The sequence below is a fragment of the Parasteatoda tepidariorum genome, chromosome 3 (assembly GCF_043381705.1).
Source record: "Parasteatoda tepidariorum isolate YZ-2023 chromosome 3, CAS_Ptep_4.0, whole genome shotgun sequence".
Taxonomy (NCBI): domain Eukaryota; kingdom Metazoa; phylum Arthropoda; class Arachnida; order Araneae; family Theridiidae; genus Parasteatoda; species Parasteatoda tepidariorum.
In genome coordinates, this window is record NC_092206.1 from 74,725,239 (window position 1) to 74,748,098 (window position 22,860).

General features: G+C 31.9%; 1 protein-coding gene across 1 annotated transcript in view; it reads right to left on the bottom strand.

Moving 5' to 3' along the window:
* The window catches only part of LOC107445345 (protein trapped in endoderm-1), a 31,688-nt gene extending 11,004 nt beyond the window's left edge, over positions 1–20,684 (bottom strand). Inside the window, exons 1-2 of the mRNA XM_016059714.3 lie at positions 19,827–20,684; positions 1,130–1,400 (exon numbers count right to left, since the gene is read on the bottom strand). Of these exons, the coding sequence (XP_015915200.2) occupies positions 1,130–1,400; positions 19,827–20,230 (675 nt within the window). The 5' untranslated portion in view covers positions 20,231–20,684. The remainder of the gene's footprint in view (positions 1–1,129; positions 1,401–19,826) is intronic.
* Between the last annotated feature and the right edge of the window lie 2,176 nt (positions 20,685–22,860).

Here is a 22,860-nt window from a genome sequence, read left to right on the forward strand (position 1 = left end):
TTTTTTATTTTCAAATTTAGTGGATAACAATTGTAAAAAATGAGTGAAAACAATCCCACGGACAATGCGACGGATTTAAGGTTATGTCAAGGTACGTCTCTTGTGAATATCAATTGATTGTTAGGTTTGCTCTTTTGAAATTACATTATGACGCATTCACATACATTATTAATACAAATACATTTTCCAGGTGAGGCAACCAGAAGCACTGGTTCAAGAGGTCGACGAGGGAAAAATGTACAATATTACCGTGATTACAGAGCACGGAAGCGAGCGGAGCAGGAAAAAGAGTCGTTGAATAGAACTAGTGATCCTTCTAGGACTGCTGATTCTTCTAGAATTAACGTCGCTGGTTGCGAAGTTTAACTTCTTCCGTGCGGAGGGACTCTACGCACTATTTTTTTTGTTTTTAAAAGCGCTCTCGGGGGAAACCAGGATCCTGTAAGTAAGACAGTATGGCTACATTCCTGGAAGTATGAATTGTATGCCTCACCAGTAAAGCACGAATTCTGCAGCATTGCAGAGGTACATGACTTAAATTAAACTTGTAATTTTAATTCTTTAATCTGATCACCTGATCCAAACATATTCCTTATGCTCCTTGATTTTTTTTTTTAATATCAATACAATTTTATCAACGTAGGAGTGTCATAGTACTAGTTTCTTGCTAAAAATAAATATTTTAGTAAGAAAAACATTTTTTTCATTATTTATATTTATATACCGGGTTTATTGGACTTCTATAACATTGGGTGATGGTATACTTCCAAAGTATACGAATTTACCCTCCAAAATATAGTTTAAATAATAATTTAGTAATTTTATTGCAAAGTTTAAGTAACTTTATTTACATGGCTGCTGAGGAAAAAAAGAGACAGCTTGTAAACCTGGTTATTGAAATTCAAGATCTTTACAAACTTTCGCAGATTTGAAAACTGAATGAAGGAAAAATAATAAAACCAGGTTGCTGTATTGCAAGGAATGGAAATGAATACTGAAATGATTATTCAGAGGTAAAGAAGAAGTTATAAAAATACTTTCCTTAAGAAACTGCTTGAAAGTTGCATCAATTTTTGGAAACACTGAGAAATGTGTATGATAAGGTGTTAATAGAATCTTAACTTCTTACTTTGTAGAAGATGCAGGAGTAACAGACAACTATTGTGATGGTGGGTAACAGGAAAGCAAATGAAAACAAGAACTTCCTCGGAGATTTGCCTTCCGTTTTGAGAATGGTGCATGAAAAAGATGTATCATTGTAGCCAAATCTTCCCCAATAACCAGCCAAGGTTGGCACCAAAATCAGATAGCTGAAGGCCCAACAGAAAATTACCATGGCGCCAACATTCCATTTCTTGTAAATCTTGTTGTAAATTGGATAACAGTTTATCAAAACAAACCTGGAAGAAAGGAAAGGATATAAAAATGTTTTACACGTAGTGCACACGAGTTTAACTCTTTCCTAGGCAACAACCGAAGAACTGTTCTGATAAATCAGATCAGTGCTTTTAAAACTAAAATTGGAGAAAACTAGTTTGATTTTATCAAAACTACCAATTTCTCTTAATTTAGATACCGAACTTCCAACTTCCTACGCTTTTCGTAAAACATTTATTCTAGTGGTACGTAAGTTTAGGTTTTAATGGATTATTTTTTATTCAATTGAACTTATTTATAACATATAAATTACTTAACCCTTTGACTACGAATTTTAAAAAATGATATTTTTGTCCTGTTTATTATTCAAAAGGACAAAAAAGTCACAAATAAGGCACGTTTAGTATTTGGGACTTTTCTGACAAGCGGTTATCAATTTAGAGGCTGGGACATATATGTCCCGGCCGTACTTAATGGTGGGATACATATGTCCATTAGCAATTTTTAAATATTTGTTAGGATAAATGAGTCCCGTTAGTAGTCAAAGGGTTAAAAGTTCGTATGCAACGCATAAAACAAATTTGTCATAACCTTTATGAAAGTAATGTCCTAATTTAACAGATCTGCGATTACTGCCCATCGTAAGCATACTTAATATATTGCAATTAAATATAATCATGTAATACAAGTATATATTTCATTTTACCCCTCTCCTATTTTACAGAACATTTCTTGATAAAAATGTTTTAAATAATAACAATTTCAAATATCCATTTCGAATCATTAATAACAACTGTATATTGGGCAAATTTGAGGTACAGATTTCGTATTTATTAATCTAATTTATTTATTGCGCCTATTGGGGTACTATGTTGCAAGCTTTATGGGGAAAAAATTTATCACTATTTTAATGCTTTAAGAAATGTTCGAAACATTTCTTTTCTGTACGAGAAATATGAAACGGCTTAAAAACAAGTAATCAAATTTTAAATAACGCATATATATCGCAATCTCAATATCATAGCATAAAATATACACTATTGTAGATCTAACTATTAGAAAATTTAAAAACTTTGATGAAACATGGGCTAACTTCTTATATTTTCGACTAAAAATTTCAACTAATTTACAACTTGAACTAAGAAATTGAATGATTTAGGATAATTCCGTAAACTGGATATTTTTTCCAATGGTGAAAATTTTACAGCAATTTTATCCTTAATATTATTTTGAGGACGATACTTAAAACATTTATGAAATTTTTACTAAATAACATCCCAATTCACAGAAACATCTTTGACATGGGAAGCACGATATTTTTCACCAAAACTGTTCTCCTCAAGAATTCGAAATGTCCGTCATATTGCTCCAAGATTATCATTATGTTACCTCATGCTTCAAAATGTAGCTTATCGTTATTGAATGTAGCTTACCGTTCAAAATGTAGCTTACTTTTGTTTCAAAAATTAGTAGAAATCAATGAAATTGGTTTAAATGAATTATAAATTTTATTCATTTAGTTTCAATTTAGCGTGGAAAAATGACAGCAAGTTTTTAAAAACTCGTTGTTAATTTTTGATTAAAAACGGTAGGTTTCAGATTGTAACACAGATTTTTGTCACAATTTTAGTATATTTTAGTCGATACAGTATTCATATCTGCCTTTAATCCTTTCGAGGATGATTTTCCTCAATGGTAGTAAAATGAAATTGATATTACAATTTTAGGCAGAAACATACGTTACATTTTGAAGTAGCTTACGCGGACTCTCATGATTGTATTACATATTATTATATATACTTAATTTTTTTAAAAGTAGTGGTCAAAAATATTATAAATTAAATTTATAAATGTAAGGAATATATAGAAAGCATACACTTTACTACCACTTTAAATATAGAAATAAAATTTTTCACCAAATGCGTAAAAGTTGGCAGGTATGAATATTATGTTTTCCGAGATAAATTATAATAATATTAATAAAAAACTTTTACCACTTTTCAATATTTCTAGTTAAGTAAAGCTCTGTAATCGAATGAATTAGGAGAGGGTAAATTAAATTTCCTATTAGAATTTATATCTTGTGCAATAGGAAAATCTAGATTTTTATATACTAGGCATTTTCGTAACTACATATTGCAACATAAAACATTAAAGGAAATTAATTTCTTTCATAATCTTTCTGCAATTTTATTTTAGCATTTATAGCATTAGCAAAGGAAAGAAAATAATTGTCAAGCGGCTTTTCTCGACATTATAGTGATGCACTTACATTGCTTTTTCAATGGTAGGGCAGTAATCCTTTTCCCGTGTGTACGTAGAAACGAGAAAAATGTGATTATAAATACATATATAAAAATGGATATATATATATATATATAAGAATGAATTTTATTACGAGCGACCAAACTTTAAATTCAAGAAAAATCGCAATCAAATGACTATAATATTATTTTATGGTTGACACGAACGTTTTAATTTTCCAACATATACATATTATGAGACTGAAAAAGTATTTCAATTACCAATCTTTATATTTTTGAAAAATACATGCTTCGGAAATTGAAACATTGGGTTCAAATGAGTTCTTATGATAGGCGGCTATAAGTTCTATGGTTAACTGAAAAACCGTTTATTTTTCAATTGATTTTCAAACAATCTTGAAAAAAGTTCCTCGTGGGTTTAGCAAGAACAGAGTGAAATATTTTAAACCCTTCGTAGAGAAGCAAATGTTGGTTTCAAATTTTAGTCATGCAACATATCAGCAACCTCAGACAGTGCATTCTCACTAAAGAAGCATACTTTATTTGTTTCTAGCTTAATGACTAGTGTTAGGTCATCATAACAATTTATTTTCCCCATCCATTTTGAGTTTTATCTGAACTACTTCACCTAAAGTGGTACTTTTTGGAAACTGGAATGCAAGTCAGAGTGTAATGAAAATTAAATAATTTATAATTTAGATAACTATAGAATAGTGGTAGATAAAAATTGGTAAAAATGCTTAGAAGCAAATAGTTTTACATATCTAAGGATTTTTGGAATACGTTTTACCTAATTGGGCCGGAAAGTATCAAAACGAGAAAACTTTCGCATCGAACATAGTTTTATAACATAATTAGTTTTATTTTTTTTAAAAAGAAAATATTCTGATTGTTGAAAGTTTGTTGCGGGATCAGAAAAACATATTTTTTTATTTGAAATTTATTTTCGCGATTATTACTTAACCCACAAAAAAATAAATAAATAAAAAGAAAAATAAACTGCTGCCAGGCTGGGTCGGAAAGTGTAAAAATGCGAATATATCTTCTACATCATCAAGCTTATTAAGTTTTAAAACATCATCAAGTTTTTTTTTCTTTTAAAAAAAACTCAGATTTTAAAAATTTAAAGACGACGCAGAAATAGCAGAGAATATTTTTCGATTTGAAAAATATTTTCAGCAATTTTTACTGGACCCTTCTCCCCGAAAAAAAAAGATCAGTAACAGCAATTTAAGAAAAAGTGTTTTTCGGCACACCAGGTGTATGCCAACACCCTAACCAGGAATTTTATAGAGCGTTTATTTTTTATTTTAAGACGAAATGCAAAGCAATCACTTTCATAACTGAATAAAACAACCGATATTCCTCGAATAACCGGATCCAGGCGGAATATTCTAACTAATAATAAAAATACACAAAAAGTAAACCATAATTAGAATTCCCACGTGTCCGCAGGAACTAATTATTTATTCATAGATTCAATGAAAAAAAGCAAATATAGCAGTGTCGATTTCTAATTTGATGTTTATTTTTACCCAAAATAACTCAAGGGTATAAAGATCCGAAAAGAAGTAGTTTTCACGGCTTTCATATGGGTCGGTCTGAATGTACGCATTTATTCAAGGGCGGTTGATGCGATATAGGTAAAAAGTGAAGAATCAGAAAATTGATTCATTTTAGATTCATAAAATTTAGTGTATAAGCCATTGGCGGTCGCAGATAGCTTGAAGAAGGCTACGGTATCTAGATTTTTAGACATGATAAATTTCATGAATATTTAAATCTCTATTTACATATTCTTTGCAATTAAAAAAAATAAGTTTATTTGTCAGAAATAATATATTCTTTTTATTTTAGGATAATTTACACTTATAGGACAAAATATGGAAGAAAGGAAACATGGAATTAGATTTTTTTTTCCAATGTTTTATTTATTTTAATTAAGTTAGTTATACATATTCCACTTTTTAGGGGCGCACAACATAATTTCTAAACGAGAGGTTGTAAAAAGAGTAAAAAAAAACATATATAACTGAATTATAAATTAGATTATTATTAAATTTATATTAATTATATGAATTATAAAAACTTATATAACTAAAAAAAAATTTAACTAACCAATATTAATATTTTTTTAATTTGATTCATTATTTAAAAAATATTTGAATTCTTAAAAACACTCCAAATTATGTTTACACCTACGTCAACATGTGTTATTTGATTCAATACTCAGATGTTATTTTACTATTTTTATCTACTACTCATATGTTATGTTTACTAATTGTTTTAAAAATATTCTCATTGTTATAATTATTTCAACTTTTAATTTCTCAAGCAAAGTGCTTTACCTATTTGTATAGCTACCATAATGTTGCTAAACTCAAAATGTTTGTAACTCAATGTATTTAAATTTCATGATGAATGGAATTAGGGCAGCTGCGCGGTCCAGGTGCCCAGTTTTATTAAATAAAGCAAGCAAGCAAGAATTCTTTAAAACTGAATTAAAGACAACAATTTAAGTGAATAAGCGTTTACAATAATTCATCACACTTCTTTTGTGATAAAATGCAACAGGTTTTTAGAAGCAGATTGATTGATGACTAGAAATTTGAATTATAACAATCAAATGCAAAAATGTATTAGAAAATTCCACCGTGATTGAATAAATTAAAAAAAAAGAACAATATGCCGATATTAACTTTTAATTATATATTCAAGAGATTATGTATCTTTCTTAGGCCTGTTCACCTTCAATCGAAAGTAATATTTCATAGGCAATAATTCTTTTAAATTTTAAAAGGAATTCGAATGCGGTTTATCATTTTATGAAATAAAATGAGGTCAACCATATGTTTCAAAAAAGTAAACGAAAGCAGTGAGTGGGAATAAAATTTGCCTTAAAAATATTTCTGAAAGGCAGAAAAGCACCATGTTCTACATAAGCTTTAATCCAACATTTTTCGCCAAGTGCGTCCTACATTATACAATTTGTATTCGAAATCAGGCATTATTTAGTGTCCTAATTTTACATAATGCGCACTTTTTCGCCAACAGTAGGCACATCACGCCAAAAGTAGCAGCTGAAGAAATTATTCTGGTTATAAATAAAATGGATGGCTATTTTTTTTAATGTCTTATTTTTGACGTCACAGTTAACAAATTGAATTAAAAAAGTGGAAGCAAGTAGGATTTTAATTAAAATATTTTATAGATAATCAACTTCAGTTTCAAATTTGCAGCGTTTATTAACATTAATTGCAAGCTAAGATTAAATTAGTTGATCTTAATTTATCAAAAACGTACAGGTAAAAATAAATGCGGTTTTTATAAACGTATCATATATGTACATTTAAAAGCAACAAATTAAAAATGTATTAAAACTACGTTTTTCAAGATGGCTAGATAGGAAACAATTTTATTTTTCTGAGGCCGAAAACAAAGAATATAGAGCTCAGCATTTTCAAAAGACGTTAGAGGGAAGAGATGTTTTTCGGCGGTGATAGAAGTCTTTTATTTTACTGATACGCTCCATGTTTGTTAAGACTTGATGCCCATTTTTTTAGACCTGGGAGAAATTAAAACATTTTTCCAATTTGAAGGATGTTAAAAAAAATTTGTTTTTAAAATTTTTATTTCAGTTTAAAATTTTTATTCCTACTTAAAAGTAATAGAAATTTTGATGAATAAAGTAGGGATAATATTGCCATTTAATGACAAACTAATCTGCCCTTCAGATGCCTGTATGGCCTAGGTCATTCTCCAAGGGGACATTGAAAAAAAAACTACCTTTACATTAGAGTAATTTAAACTGATATACAACAGGCCTGCGGGGTATTAAGAAAAGTGTTCAAGTGTTTGCCAAAATTCAATAAAAGACTCCTATATAATCTCCATTTTATTTTGTTTTATTTTGTTTTATTTTTTAACCGTCGTTGAACAGCCGACCCAAAACAGCCGTTTTTTAGTTTACGACTACCAAAGTTCAGCTCCATAGCCTTGTAATTTTGAACCCAAATTCCTGGATCAAATATTAGGAGAAATTCTCCTTCGTGGTGGAAACGCGCAGTTGCGTTACATTATGAAGTGGAAAAAAAACACGTATTCCTCCCATGGTTATCCTGACGACGAGGGGACTCTAACACTTGATCCGTCTACCACTGAGGATATTTTTCGTCCGCACTATGGTCTGATGCGGAACTCTTTTTAACAAACCATCGCTGGGATTCGAACTCGGGTTACATCATTGCGAGGCGAGATTTCTACTCTGTAGTCTTGTAATTTTGTACCGCATGCAGAAGTCAAGGGAACTCCTGGATCAAGTATTGGGAGAAATTTACCCTCATATAGAACTTTTTTGATGGAACTAACCTGAATTTGCGTTACATTAAGAGAAAAACCACGAAAACCTCCCATGGTTAATCTGACGGCAAGGGGTCTCTAACCCATGATCTGCCTACCACTCAGGATATTTTACGTCAGCACTGTGATCTGTACGAACCGTGTGCGTAATTCGTTTCGACCATCCATTGCTGGGATTCGAACCCGGGTTACATGATGGAGAGGCGAGCTTGCTATCCCTTGAGCCACCACGGCTCATGCTATTCAATTTTATTTTATAACAGTCGTTGAACAGCAGACCTGATTTTGAGTTTCAGACTACTAATGTTCCACGCCGTAGCCTTGTAATTTTGAACATCAATCCAGAAGACAAAGGAACTACAGGCTCGGATATTGGGAGAAATGTTGCCTTCGTAGAGGACTTTTTGATGGAATTAATCCGCATTTGCGTTACATGCGACAAGGGGGTTGGGTTAGATTAAGGTGTGACATAGTGACAAAAATATAAAAAAAGTAGAGTGACATTATTTATGGACGACACCTAATTAACAATAAGGGTCAAATACTTCTATAAAAACAATACATATCGATGTCACAAAGCCAAAATAACGAATATGCAATGTTGGTATTTTTGACTAAAGAGTGCATTTTTTCTGTTTGTTTATGTCTTAGTTACTCCATGACAACAGTTGCAAGTCAATTATTTCATCATGAACTCGTTAAATGAAGAAAAACCTGAGAAATTTAAAATTGAGAGCAGTCATTTGGTGTCACGCTTGAATAAAATTTGAAACTTGCTTTATAAAATATGTTTTGTTTCTGAACTGCAAGCATATGTTTTTATAATATAAGGTGACTTGTAACAAGGCGGTAGGGGTAAATAATATTGAAAAAAGAAGAACTTTAAGTCTGGACCGTCCATTGTAAAGAACATGGATCGAATCGTCCGATCAAAAATGAAAGATTGATGAGAGTGCTATAACATTTTGTTTATTTTTGGAAAAAACGAGATATTTAAAATACCAAGTTATGCTGCTACCAGTGTAAGTAATAATATTTAGTTCAAAAAACACTTGCCGTTTTATTTTTAAATTAAAGTAAAAGGTGAAAGTAAGGTATATAAAGTAGATTGGCTATCATTTTTAATTTTAATAGAATATTCGACATCTGATAGAAAAGTTAAAAATGGAAGCAGTGTTCCAAGGTTAACACAGAAATTTAACTAGAATCGATGGGCAAATTCAATCACAACTGTAAATTCAGGTTTTCTGAATAATACGTAATTATAAAATTTGGAGTCACAACAGGAACAAGATTAATTAAAGAATCTCTACGTTGTTGTTTGCTTTTTTTGGCTGAGGCGCCATCGCCGTTGATTCTGTTTTCCTGTCATTTTATTTTTAAACGAATTTTCTCTCCTGTGCAAATTTTCTAGCACTATTAAAACTAAAACATATCAACAGTTATCATGTAACATGTGTAAATTAGTAAATATAGTTAAATCAAAAATATATATCAACGCAAATATATATCAGAGATGCCAACTGGTCCGGACACGCCAAAATAATTAAAAGAACGGTAAATAACTAAACTAAATTTTGTAAATATTTGACTATTCTTGCTTGTTTTTTAAAGGGTACAACATAACATACATATTAAAAAGTGGTGAATTATATATTCCTACGAATTATTTAGAAATAGTGGTGGATAAAAATCTACTAAATTAACTTTATTAAACCAAGAATCACAAATGATGAACTACCACTTTAAAATATATATTTGCTGTCCGAAGCAAGTTGGCATCTCTGATATATGAACTCTTTAACTTCTGATTTTAGTCCAGCTTATAGTTCATTTTATTTCAGCTCTTAGTTGCCAACGCGAGAAAAGGAATTGTATCGGTTTTGTGACAGAATGCGTATTAGCAATTCAGGGAATTACTATAGGTTTTTAGTGATTTACTATGTAATATATTTAATGATGTGTATTTAGTTATATTATTTATTACTCAAACCTGTCTCACCCTCGGCAGGGGGAATTCAGGGAGTACTTGTTGATTACAAACATTAAAATTAACATGATAAATTGAAAACATTTGAGAACATAAAATTGAAAATATTGTGGGTGGTGAACATTTACAGATGGAAAGATGAGTTCAATCGAAACACTTAATTAACAAGTATACTGTCAGGGTATGTTCAATCATCCGCCAGTTCTGGAAGATTGTTTTCAAAATGTTTTTTAATTATCTGTTCTATTCCCTTACTTATCCTTGGGACTGTCCATAATTTCTTAATGGAATTGATAGTCAGATTTGATGGAAAGTATAGGTTACGGATGTCCCGAAAGTTCGGACAGGTAAGTAATATGTGTTCAAGATCGTCTAGACAACTACACATTTGGCACTGATCCGTTTTATTGTGGAATCTTGCTTGGTACGTACCCTAGGTTCCGTGATTAGTTAAGCTCTGATTAATATAGAAATTCGATAGGGTTCTCCTGTGGTTAACTTTTTTAATGAATTCGTATGTGCGTCTTCCCTGATTTGAAATATTGTCCCATTGGTTTCGCCAATTTAATAAACTTTGTTTAAAGATATCTGCTTTTATTGAGTTTTTAGGACTAATTTCGTATAAATCAATTTATACAAATATTACGGTGTAAAATTTTATTGTAAAAGACTCTAGAAATGTTATACCCAGAGTGTCAAAACTTTTCATCGTATCAAAAGTAGGAAACTGAATCGTATTAACCCCGATTCAGTTTCAGGATGTTGCGTAGATCCCACTACAACTATTATATTCCAATTAACTACTTAGTAGGACATGAAAACTCGATTCTATCGGGGTGGGGAAGTAATGTTGCGTAACTACCACTACAACTATTTGATCATCTTTCACTAGAATATAAGTCATGTTAAATCGATTCTAGCAGGAGGTACCTTCTGACAGATGACGGTGGACATTAACAGCACCCTTGCCCCACATGAGTGACACGCCTGCATCGACTGAAACACGCACTTTGACTTAAACACTCCTAGTTAGAGGGATGATTCACTGTGAACAATTGTGACTATTATTCGTGACTGCAATATTATTCTCCTCATACTGTTGCTAATCAGTCTTGTTCACACACTCGATTGCTAATACAACACAGGAGCGACCATGCCCNGTTAGACACAGTAACAGGAAAACATTGGTATTGCTATAAGGCTCGTAGTACCAGAACTGATGATGAGTGATTTAATATCATCTTCACTTCAGTCTAGAAGCACTGGGGGAGTAAATACCACACAAGAGCTCTGATTTACACTTTGAAGGACTGTTTTCAACCGCTAACCACAAAATAACGGTAAGATTGGTAGAATGGTAGAAATCACATAAATCTCGGTGCGCTGCCGCTAAGCGGCATCAACCGATTCATCTGTAGTAATAAATCGATGATGAGGAGTAGTGAGGAGGAATGGAGATGGGAAGAAGAGGGGGTGCTTAGCACCAAAAAATCGAGAGGGGGTTCGTGTGAGTCGGCTGGGGCTGAGTGTATTTCGTGTGCTAGGGCAACATATCCCTAAGGAAAAATAACGGTAAGATTCATTAATATAAATCATTTTACTAGAGCCAAACTAAAATAATTGTGGTGTTTTATTTTAAGAAAAACGTCCTACCCCTCAATGGGACAAAGAAACATGATCCCGATTTGCCATGTCGGCTGGATAATGCTTCGAGGTAATTGTATTTAAAATGTCCAGCATATATTACAGGTTGCAAGGAACTTGTTGAGGAAAGACCAAATTTCTTAAAGAAAATTAAAGACCTCAGATAAAATTTCAAACTTCGAGTTATTTTTAAGTCGTAAATTGGAATTCCTGCATGGTATATTATCCACCAATGCTACGAGACTTAGCTGAATTTTTTTTTCAAGTTTCCATTGCATGATGTGCAAACGGAAGGTATTTACCGATTTTTAAACTTTTAATACCATTTTAATTTTTTTTTAACAACAGCGAATTTTTCTTCAATTAGTCGGTTCGAAACTAAGAAAATAATATTTTTAGATATTAAACAGGGTCGAACTCTATTTAACAACATTCAAGAAAAAAATCAAATACTAATAGAAAAAGTTCGAGGAAACAAAATGTTTTAACCAATTACAATCTACCAAAAGTATTTTTAAATTAAACATCTGTGTAACAAAAAAAAAAAACTCAACTTCATTCCTACAATTTATATGAAATTAAATTCTATAGAATTTACGAAAACCTCATAAAACTCTTGCCCCCATTTTTTCTGACTGTGACTTAGCTGACTTTAAATGACCTTCATAACTTGTTCTATATATCAAATACTTAACTTCAAACAATTGAGGTCTTTATGAAATAATTTTTCCAATGTAAATGCGCTTTAAAATGAGAACGAATTTTCAGAAAACTTTAGTTAGTTCAGTTCTTTAATTTATGACCGTGACAGTTTGCCTTTAAACTCGAACTGTTGTTGCTGCACCTGTAATGTTGACTATGAGTTGAGAGGAGTTAATGGCGAGCGTAAACTCAGAGGCGGAAGTCACAAATCAGTTTATACTGGAAGTGATAGTCCTAATATATTAGGGGGGACGTATACAACTCCCGATCCAAGACATCACCTTTGGTCCCTTTTCCTTTTCAAAGGAGTCATATACAGATCTGTAATAAGCGTGATAAGAATGGTTCAAAGCAGTAAAATATTGAAAGGAAAAACTAACAAACATAATTAAATATAGAATATAAAAGTTGTGTATAAAGATATGGGTGGAATACTCGCGAGTCGAGGATCACCCTTCTGGTCATTTCCACTCTCTGCTAGTATCCATATATATAACGAATAGGGGTGACTATTTATAATACTTGGATAATATGCAATCAGATAACATAAATGAAGTTATGGGATTGTGACTTTTCATATCAGCTATGAGTTCTTTGTTTAATAGGATGCTAAAGCTACTTGGGTCTGCATTTTTTGACTTACTATAGAAACTAGCATTTAGTCTGTTTGGTTCAGTTTTCAGGTCATTTTTCATATTTATATTTGGGAGGAGTTAGCAAAGCGCACCAGTGATGTGTCGTAGTATTTTGTTTTGGACAACCTCAAGTTTATTAATCTGAGAGTTGTTAATAAGGTTTCCCCAAGCAGGGCAGGCATATGTAAGGATAGGCCGTAAGCATTTTAGATAAAGTAAACGTATTAAGTCAATCGGGAGAGTTAAATTTGCGTTTAGGATCGGTTTAAGGCAATTGAGCGCTGCATAGGTCTTATTAATAATATTTTGCACATGGAGATTCCACGTGAGTTTGTCGTTGAAGGTTACCCCTAGGTAAGTAGCCTTATTAGTGATAGCTATTTTGTTGTTAAACAGGATTACATCGCTGTTTATTTATTTTTTTCCCTCCTAATAATTATTAGTTGCGAAATATCGGTGTTGATTGCTATTTTATTGTTGCAACACCATTGTTCAATGGGTGGCATTTGCCTGTTAAGATTTTTAACTGCTTGATTTGGTCTTAATGATCTCATGGCAATTGCTGCGTCATCAGCATAGAACGCAATAAAATAGTTACGGTTACTATAGTTTAGGGAAGTCGCTTGTGAAGATAAGATACAATACTGGGCCCAGAATACTGCCTTGTGGTACCCCAGCACGTATTAATCTTTTATTTGAAAGCTCCCCATTGAGTTTTATTTGAAATGATCCTTTGGTTAGGTATGAGTTGGTGATTTTAATAATATCAAAAGGTAGGTTTTGATTAATTAGTTTGACAGTTAATGCTTCAGGCCAGACGCGGTCAAATGCTTTGGTCGCGTCCAGCATGAGCAGAGCTGTGGGACAGCTTGCCGATTTCCCGCTATATACATATCTGTTTAAATAGTTAATGTGAAACGGTGGACATAAGTCTTCCAATTTTAATTTATACAAAGGTCAATTTAATACTGTAGATTATTTTGGGGTTTAAAGGTAATTTTAATTTTATATTTAATGCGGTAGCGAAATTTTTATATGCATACTTCATTTTTATTTGAATGAATGTGAGTTAAAATGATTTCAACTACCTTTACATGGCCGATCGGTCTGTGTAGGGGTTAGGGAACTGCCCTTGCATCAGAAAAGTTCTGGGTTCGAATCTCGGGCAAGGCATGGGTGTTCTTTTCTTCTCTGTACTACCTGTCCTTATTGTGGGAGCAACGCTGGCCCAACTAATATGGTACTCCTGAAAGAGTGGCCAACAAATCTGCCCTTCAGATGCCTGTATGACCTAGGTCATTCTCCAAGGGAGCATTGGAGAAAAAACTACCTTTACATTCAAGTAATTTAAACTCATATACAACAGGCCTGCGAGATATTAAAAAAAAGTGTTCAAGTGTTTGCCAAAATTCAATAAAAGACTCGTATATAATCTCCATTTTATTTTGTTTTATTTTTTAACCATCGATGAACAGCCGATCCAAGACAGAGCTTACGACTACCAATGTTCAACTCCGTAGCCTTGTAATTTTGAACCCAAATTCCTGGATCAAGTACTAGGAGAAATTCTCCTTCATGGAGGAAACGCGCAGTTGCGTTACAGGGAGAGAAGAAAACCACGTATTCCTCCCATGGTTATCCTGACGGCAAGGGGACTCAAACACTTGATCCGCCTACCACTCAGGATATTTTACGTCTGCACTGTGGTCTGTACGAGCCGTGTGCGGAATTTGTTTCAACCATCCATTGCTGGGATTCGAACCCGCGTTACATGGCTGAGAGGTGAGCGTTCTATCCCCTGGGTCACCACGGCTCATGCTATTCAATTTTATTTTATAACAGTCGTTGAACAGACGACCTGATTTTGAATTTTAGACTATTAATGATCCACTCCGTAGCCTTGTAATTTTGAACTCAATCCAGAAGACAAAGGAACTACAGATTCAAGCATTGGGAGAAATTGTGCCTTCGTAGTGACAAGGAGTGTAGTACATGTGACAAGAGGGTTGGGTCAGATTAAGGTGTAACATAGTGACAAAAGAGAGTGGCAAAAATATAAAAAAAAGTAGAGTGACATTATTTATGGACGACACCTAATTAACAATAGGGGTCAAATCCTTCTATAAAAGCAGGCCACAATGCCAAAATCACGAACATGCAATGTTGGTATTTTTGACTAAAGTGCATTTTTTCTGTTTGTTTATGTCTGTTATGAAAAAAGAGTGACATTATTTATGGACGACCCTTAGTGAAGAACATGGATCGAATCCTTCTATCAAATTTGAAAGATTGATGATTGGGTTAAGACATTTTGTTTATTTTTGAATGAAGCGAGATATTTTAAATACCAAGTTATGTTACCAGTGTAAATAATAATATTTAATTCAAAAAAATACTTGCGGTTTTATTTTTAAATTAAGGTTTTTTAATCAAAAAATTACGGTCTTGAATTGACATCACGCCATTCGGGTGAACGTCGACCAGGATTCATGGACTTTGCATTCAAGATTTCTGACCATTTCATGCTGACTGCTGATCGACCATTTTCCTTTTCGAGTGAGTAATTCGTATTTTATTCTCTTGCAATTATGTTTGGATGTGGCAAAGGAGGTAAAGTTTAGATTTGACCATTTCATTTTAATTACTGCAAAAATGCTATCTTGACGCTGCCGCCGTGGTGGCAAGATTACTCACACGCCCACCAAGAGAATTGTAATACCGGTGATATATCCCAACTACGTAAAGCCAGATGCCAAGCCCGGTGAAATTTTTGAAGATGAATATGGACACTTCCATTGCTGGTCCAAAAGAGGAAGTTATTGCACGCTCAGCGACTTTAAAGTGCCTGAAGGAGCTGTAAGACCATATTATTCGGCCGATTCAATTCTGGTACCTCAACAAATTACGCCTGAAACGCCGACTACATCAGCTGACGCCCCAGCTATGGAAGTCAATGACGGAGACCAGCATATGGAAGAGACTAAAGAAGTTTCGACCTCTGATTCAGAAAGTATTAGCAAAAACAACATAGAACCTCCTACAAAGAAAAGGAAAAAGAAGAAGAAAAAGCCAGCGGATGTCAAAAAACCTGATAATTATTGAACCTGAATTTAATTAAAACCTGAATTTTATTTCAGTTCTTAGTTGCCAACGCGAGAAAAGGAATTGTATCGGTTTTGTGACAGAACGCGTATTAGCAATTCAGGGAATTACTATAGGTTTTTAGTGATTTACTACGTAATATATTTATTGATGTGTATTTAGTTATACTATATAAATGTATTTAGTGATTTACTATAGTAAAATAGTAAATCACTAAATACATTTATCTCAAAGCAACTTTTCTCATAAGTGTATCTGGTGTCGTAATGACGATATATTCGTAAATATAATTTTGAAGACTATAAGAATAACGTTTACGTTGATTTTTTTTAGGATAACTTTATATTTCTGACTTATTAAACGAATTACTAATTCAGAAGCATACAAAAAGTTACAATCCCGCATCAACCAATTTAACGCCAGAGTTCGAACCCGACCATTGAGTGAAAAATGATTTCCCTATTTAACAATGAGGAAGTTTTCCAAAACATTTAAGGCAACAGTGAACAGCAAAAAAATACTACCAAAAAATTCCCTTGCCTTTTCTGATTTCGGTATTATGTTAAGCAGAAACTTTTCTGTTTGAAAAAATTATTAGTTTGCCAATTTTCAAACATTAAGTAACGAGAGAGTTGCAGTAAAACAATAAACTACCTTCGACCTCTTCACGCTCTTGGTCATGTGAACATGAAGTTTTTTATAATTATAATTACTGTCAAAAATGAAAAGAAGAAAGATTTATAATAATTTATTTAATTCAGAATCCATTATTGAAAGAAGTAAAAATGATAGGATTTGACTGGTGCACTATTTATGCAGCCCTGCCAAATACTACACTTTTTGCAAGATATTTTTATAGTGTGGAACGCATTTAAAAACCAAATCTTTCATAAATTTTGGTAAATTTACAAACATTTTAAAAGACTCACCTTGAAAGAGCCAAAAAAAAAAGCGGCGTTGCATATGAACTTTCAAATCAGTGGTGTGGAAAATAAGTTTAAATAGTAAATGAAAAATAATACATTAAAACATAAACATAGCTACCACTAGAATAAATTTTTACAAAAGCTGCTGAAATTTGACAGCCCTGTTATTGTTATCTACGATGCACAGTTAGAGATATTAAAAATGCGGTATGTAATTGTAGCAATATTTGTACAAATCGTTAATAATTGATAAAAATTAAAATCAGATATACTAAACATATTGAAATAAAAAAATTTATAGAAACGTAACAAAGAAATTTGCAATTAGATTTTATTATCTTAGAAGAGACAACCGCCTTTGCGACCAGCTTGGTCACCTTTCAAAATTTCCTTGTACTACTTATAAACTATAATGATAACCAAGCCGAATTCACGGCACAACTGCATTGCATTTAAATATTCTAAATCTTCAACCCCTCCTCCAATCCTAACACCTTAATTAGTTTTAAACAATTATAGTAATAAAATTTTTTCACGGTCCAGCTGTTGATAGAGTGGATATACTTTAGATTTAATTATAACTTCTATCAAGATATGTCCGCGATATTGTCAAAGTTCTTCATGTATTTGAATTTTAATTATAATTAAAAAATCTGTCCGGTAGTCATTAAGCCTTTCGAAGGCCGAAGTAAGTATACTTACCACCACTTTTTAAAGTCCACGGTAAACTTTTTTACAACTTTTAATTTAGGTTTCCATTTGTTAATAATTTCAGCTTTCTTGAAGAGGGTTTGAATAAATTTGGTAACCATTTGTTAGTTTAAGAAAACGTATAAAAGTTGTAAAATATATACTTCCTTTTGAAGTTTGCAGCAGCTATAAAATTTACTTTATAAACAACAAAAAATAAAAGTCAATAAGTTTCTAATAGGTCGTGGTAAATATACTTACCACCAAACAAAATAGCATTAAAATTTAGATTAATTTTTTATAAGTTAAATTTGTTTCTTTTCCTTATATCAATTACGATTCTTATATCAATTTCAATTCCAAAAATACTTTAATTTACCTTTACTAGAAATAAATGGCTCATTAAAGGGTTAAATCACACAAACCACTGTCGAATTCGGGACATTTCACCATAGTAGGCAACAGAAAGCGGAGGCATCCCTGAAAATGTCCTTCTGTCCAGTTTTTGCAATGTATCGTCTTGATATATACAGACTTTTAGACACGGGCGACTAAAAATGTGGAAACACCTTTCACTTTGATTTATTTATTGTCTGTTTTATTATTCACCTCTATGACTTACATTTCAAATTATTTATACTGAAATTGAAAACATTTTATTATGTTAGTAAATTTAATTAAACGTAAAGAAATGTACTGCATAAAATTTATTTTAATTTCTTTTAATACAATTTCATTAGTTTTCACTTTTTTGCATTTTCAGTCGTCCGGGTTTAATTATTCAATCGTTAACTACTACTATGACTTACATTTCAAATCATTCATAGTTTAAGTAAAAACATTCTTTGCATTCTCCTCCAGTAGTAAAACGAAAAAAATAATGTAAAAAAGTGCCTAATTTTAATATTTTTTAATGTTTGAGTTTCATTACCCACCACTATTTGCATTTTTAGTCAACCCTGTTTATAAAACGTCTTGAAAAGCTCAAAACTAAAGATGTGGCTATTTTAAATATTTTTTAACATTCGAGTTTCATTAGCTACCACTATTTGCATATTTAGTCAACCCTGTTTATAAAACATCTTGGAAGGCAGAACTAAAAATGTGGCTAATTTTAATATTTTTTAATGTTTGAGTTTCATTAGCCACAACTATTTGCATTTTTAGTCAACCCTGTTTATAAAACGTCTTGAAAGGCTCAGAACTAAAAATGTGGCTATTTTAAATATTTCTTAATGTTTGAGTTCCATTAGCCACCACTATATGCATTTTTAGTCAACCCTGTTTATAAAACATCTTGAAAGGCAGAACTAAAAATGTGGCTAATTTTAATATTTTTTAATGTTTGAGTTTCACAAGCTACCACTATTTGCATTTTCAGTCAACCCTGCTTATAAAACGTCTTGAAAGGCTCAGAACGAATAAAAAAATTTTACGACTTTGCTCGTTGTATTGACTTCAGGATTCGTAAGCGGTTGCAAAAGCTTGAAAGCTGGTATAATATTTTTTCATTGAAAATTTAGCCTTTCGTACGGATTTATAATTTTAAAATAATCTTTTACCTTCACATCTTGATATATTCAGATCTTGACTTAGGAATAAAATATTCTGGAAGTTATAAACATTATAAGTTACGATATATCGCCTTAATATTATTGCCACTATTTATTTATTTTTATGTGCTTACACTCAGATTTCAATAGAGATGCTAACTGTGGGCAAAACGTTTTATAAAGTAATAGAAAATTCGACGCTGAATTTTGAAAAATTTTCTGAAACTAATTACGAAAGAGCATTAAAAGTCTCACATCAAGTTGACTTGAATTCAATTGTATCTTATATGTTTTAATTATTTATGTGCTGTAGTTGGCGAAATCACTTCTAATCAAATTTACTGAACCAAAAATCAAATGCAGAAATCTAAAGTTTGCTAACGCTGAAATACTTTCCTCCGCAAAACGTAGAAAATTAGCATCTCTGCTACAATAAATAAAATTATGGCTCACATGATAAACATTTTCAATATTTCGTAAGAATATTTTTATGCTGCTTACAAACACCACACTGTTTATACTAATATACATAATGATAAGTATCATTTGCGTACAATTTAGATACAAACAAATAAAAATCTTACCTGTTGAAAGTAATAGCTGTCATAGACATGAGAGATGCAGCCACATTCCCGTAAAAGAAAAAAGGGAACAAAGCACACAATTCATCACCCAATATCCATTCCTTGTAAATGTACCTCGTGGCCGTTAGAGGTAGGCAAAATGCACAGAATAAAAAGTCAGCAGATGCTAAACTAACAACAAAAGCAGTTGTTGCATTGCGAAGTTTCTTGCATCTGGCCAAAGCCACAATTGTCAAAAAGTTGCCTAAGCATCCGATGATAATAAACAAAATACAGCAAAACACAGCGAACGCACATGTAGCCGATGATGGCCTGTTTGGCAAGAAAATCGGTTTGTCACTGATATTAACTGAAAGTTTCAAGTTTTCAATTTCTTTTTCCATTGGCATGAAATCAATATCCATCTTTACCTGTTTTCAAACACTTAAATTATCATATGAGAAACTTTTACCATGCGAATTTTCAAGACTCAGTATCTATATTTTCTTGTTTTATAAAAAGAGAACGACAAGAAGTTACACCATGAGACTTCAGTTCATTTGAACTAAGTAAATTGTCTACAGGATTATTTAGATTCCCAATTAAAGCATAAAAGTACCATCTTTGTGGAACAAACTTTTTCTTTTCAAACCACCTGTCTTCTGAGAAGAAAATCACACACAAAGTTTGAGTTAATCACAAAAATAGAACATGACTTCAGTGCATTTTATTCCATTGTAAAAACACATAACTTCAGTGCATTTTATTCCATTGTAGTAAAACATGCATCTGTAAGCAAAGGAGCTATAAAATTCTTCTAAAGAATCAAAGCTTTGCAGCTGATTTAAGAAACCATTTACGGCAACCACTTTCACCAATAAGAGGATATCGTAAAAAATCACTTCACTTGCCGATGAGCATAAAAAAAAAGTGTTTTCGAAGTGAATAAAAAACTGCTTGGGTAATCAAGCTATTTTTACCACTCTCGTAACTATATCTGTAACATCACACCATAATATCCGGCACGTTCGAACTCATCATCGTTCGCGAACCATTTGTCTATCTTCCATAGGAGTTAACCACTGGCGCAGTTCACGAAACAATATTCTCTCGATTGTTTGGGCTAATTCTGGTTAGTGTCCCGATTCATTGTTTCTTCTTGTTTGTTAGTCTTTATCGGATGTGAAGTCATGCGAAAAAGTTAGGTTGCCGCTTGGGAAGAAGAAAAAAAAATCTTAAAAAGGAGATGCGGTTGATTCTTTATTGGAAATGTGATAACATGTGAATAGAATTTGTAAACTGTTAATAAACTGTAAGGCAAATTATTTCAACTAAATTTACGTGCCTCAGCATTTCGATATTATCTCATTGTTTAATATATATATTATTATTACTTTTAAAAAGAATGAGAAATAAAAATTGTAGGTTATTGTTTGGAAAAGCAGCGCTTTTATTTGTCTATCACATAATGTTTTCAAAAATATTTATGTATGGATCTGAATTCATTTCAAAGCCTAGTAGACAAAAAAAAAACAACATTCATTTGGAAGCAACTCACTGACCGATTTCTGGAGTGAGGCATCTTTTTTCCAAGTTGTAAAAAGCATAGACAACTTCAATTTTGTACATAGTGTAAAGATTTTATATAATTGTCTCATCAACGTGTAATTTGTAAATATAAATTTGACGCATCTATATAGTATTATTTTCTATGAAAAAGGTGCCTTTTTTCCTAATATATTTGCATACCACTTACCGCTATGGCTTTCATAATAACGACTAAACTTCAATATGTATGGCAAATAAGCATACTCCTATCAACAAATTCTCTTACTGCCACGCAATATCCGCAGTTTCAACAAAAAAAATTTCCTATCAGGGTAAACAAAATCTCACAACTTTTGCGTGTTGTGCCGGGGATATCCCTTACAAAAATTTAATGTATTTCTGCGGTTTATATGAGATTGTTTTGAGGTGTCAAGGTTGATTTCGTAAACAACCTTAAAAGATCATACCTCCCACGTTGTATAATTAAGGTGTATGAAGTTGTTTTTATTCACACTTGAGATTGTTTAAAGGTTGATGGAAATCAACTTTAGAGCAACAAGCTTAGAGGTTGTTTTTGAAGTGTACGTATTATTTTTTTTTACAATTCAAGCAAAACGTATATTTGAGGTATGAATAATTTCCCCCGATCTAAACTAAAGTTATTTCTGAGTTATATATGAGGACGATTTTGTGATGTTTAAATGAGGTTGAAACTGAAGTTTATTAACGAGGTTATTTTTGGTGCAAGACATTATCAACTTTAGGAGTTATTTTTAAAAATCTGTCAGAACCAAAAACACCTTATTTTCTTAAGGGATCAATCACGTGGCTGAACATCTTCTTTGATTGCTTTATTAATAAAAACATATAAATATTTCTGTTATAAATATGTCAAATAAAAATCACATTAATTACATTATATACATCCCAACACTTTTATTTTTGACATATAAGAATTATGCATTATTAATAAAAAGGCATTCAGAATTATTATATACAAATGACACAAATTTAAGAAATTTTATTGAATATAAGTGACAAGGAAATATATATGAGCACGAATAATCATAAATGGAGCACTAGCACTAACAAGGAAGTAATATTATCAAAATTATAAGTTAAATCGGCTTATGCACGCCCTTAACATATTATTTTAAAACGATAATACAAATTTTTGTAATAACAATCGAGCACAGTGATTAGGATAACTTTTTTTAAGTAAAATAATCACTTCTAAGAGAATGGAAAAGAATAAGCTAACTTTAGTTTCTTATTTATAATTTTTTTTAGTTCTTATTTTATTTATAATTTATTCTTTATATTTTCATCTTTTTATCAAATATAATCGATTTTTTTTCACACTCTTTAGAACTTTTTATTTAACATAGCAACTTTCGTTAAAATTTAAGGGACACTTAATCATTCTCAGAGAAACATGTCAGGCACAAATACATGCCCTTTCGGAATTTTTACTTTCTCTGGGTATATCGAACAATTTAATTTTTGA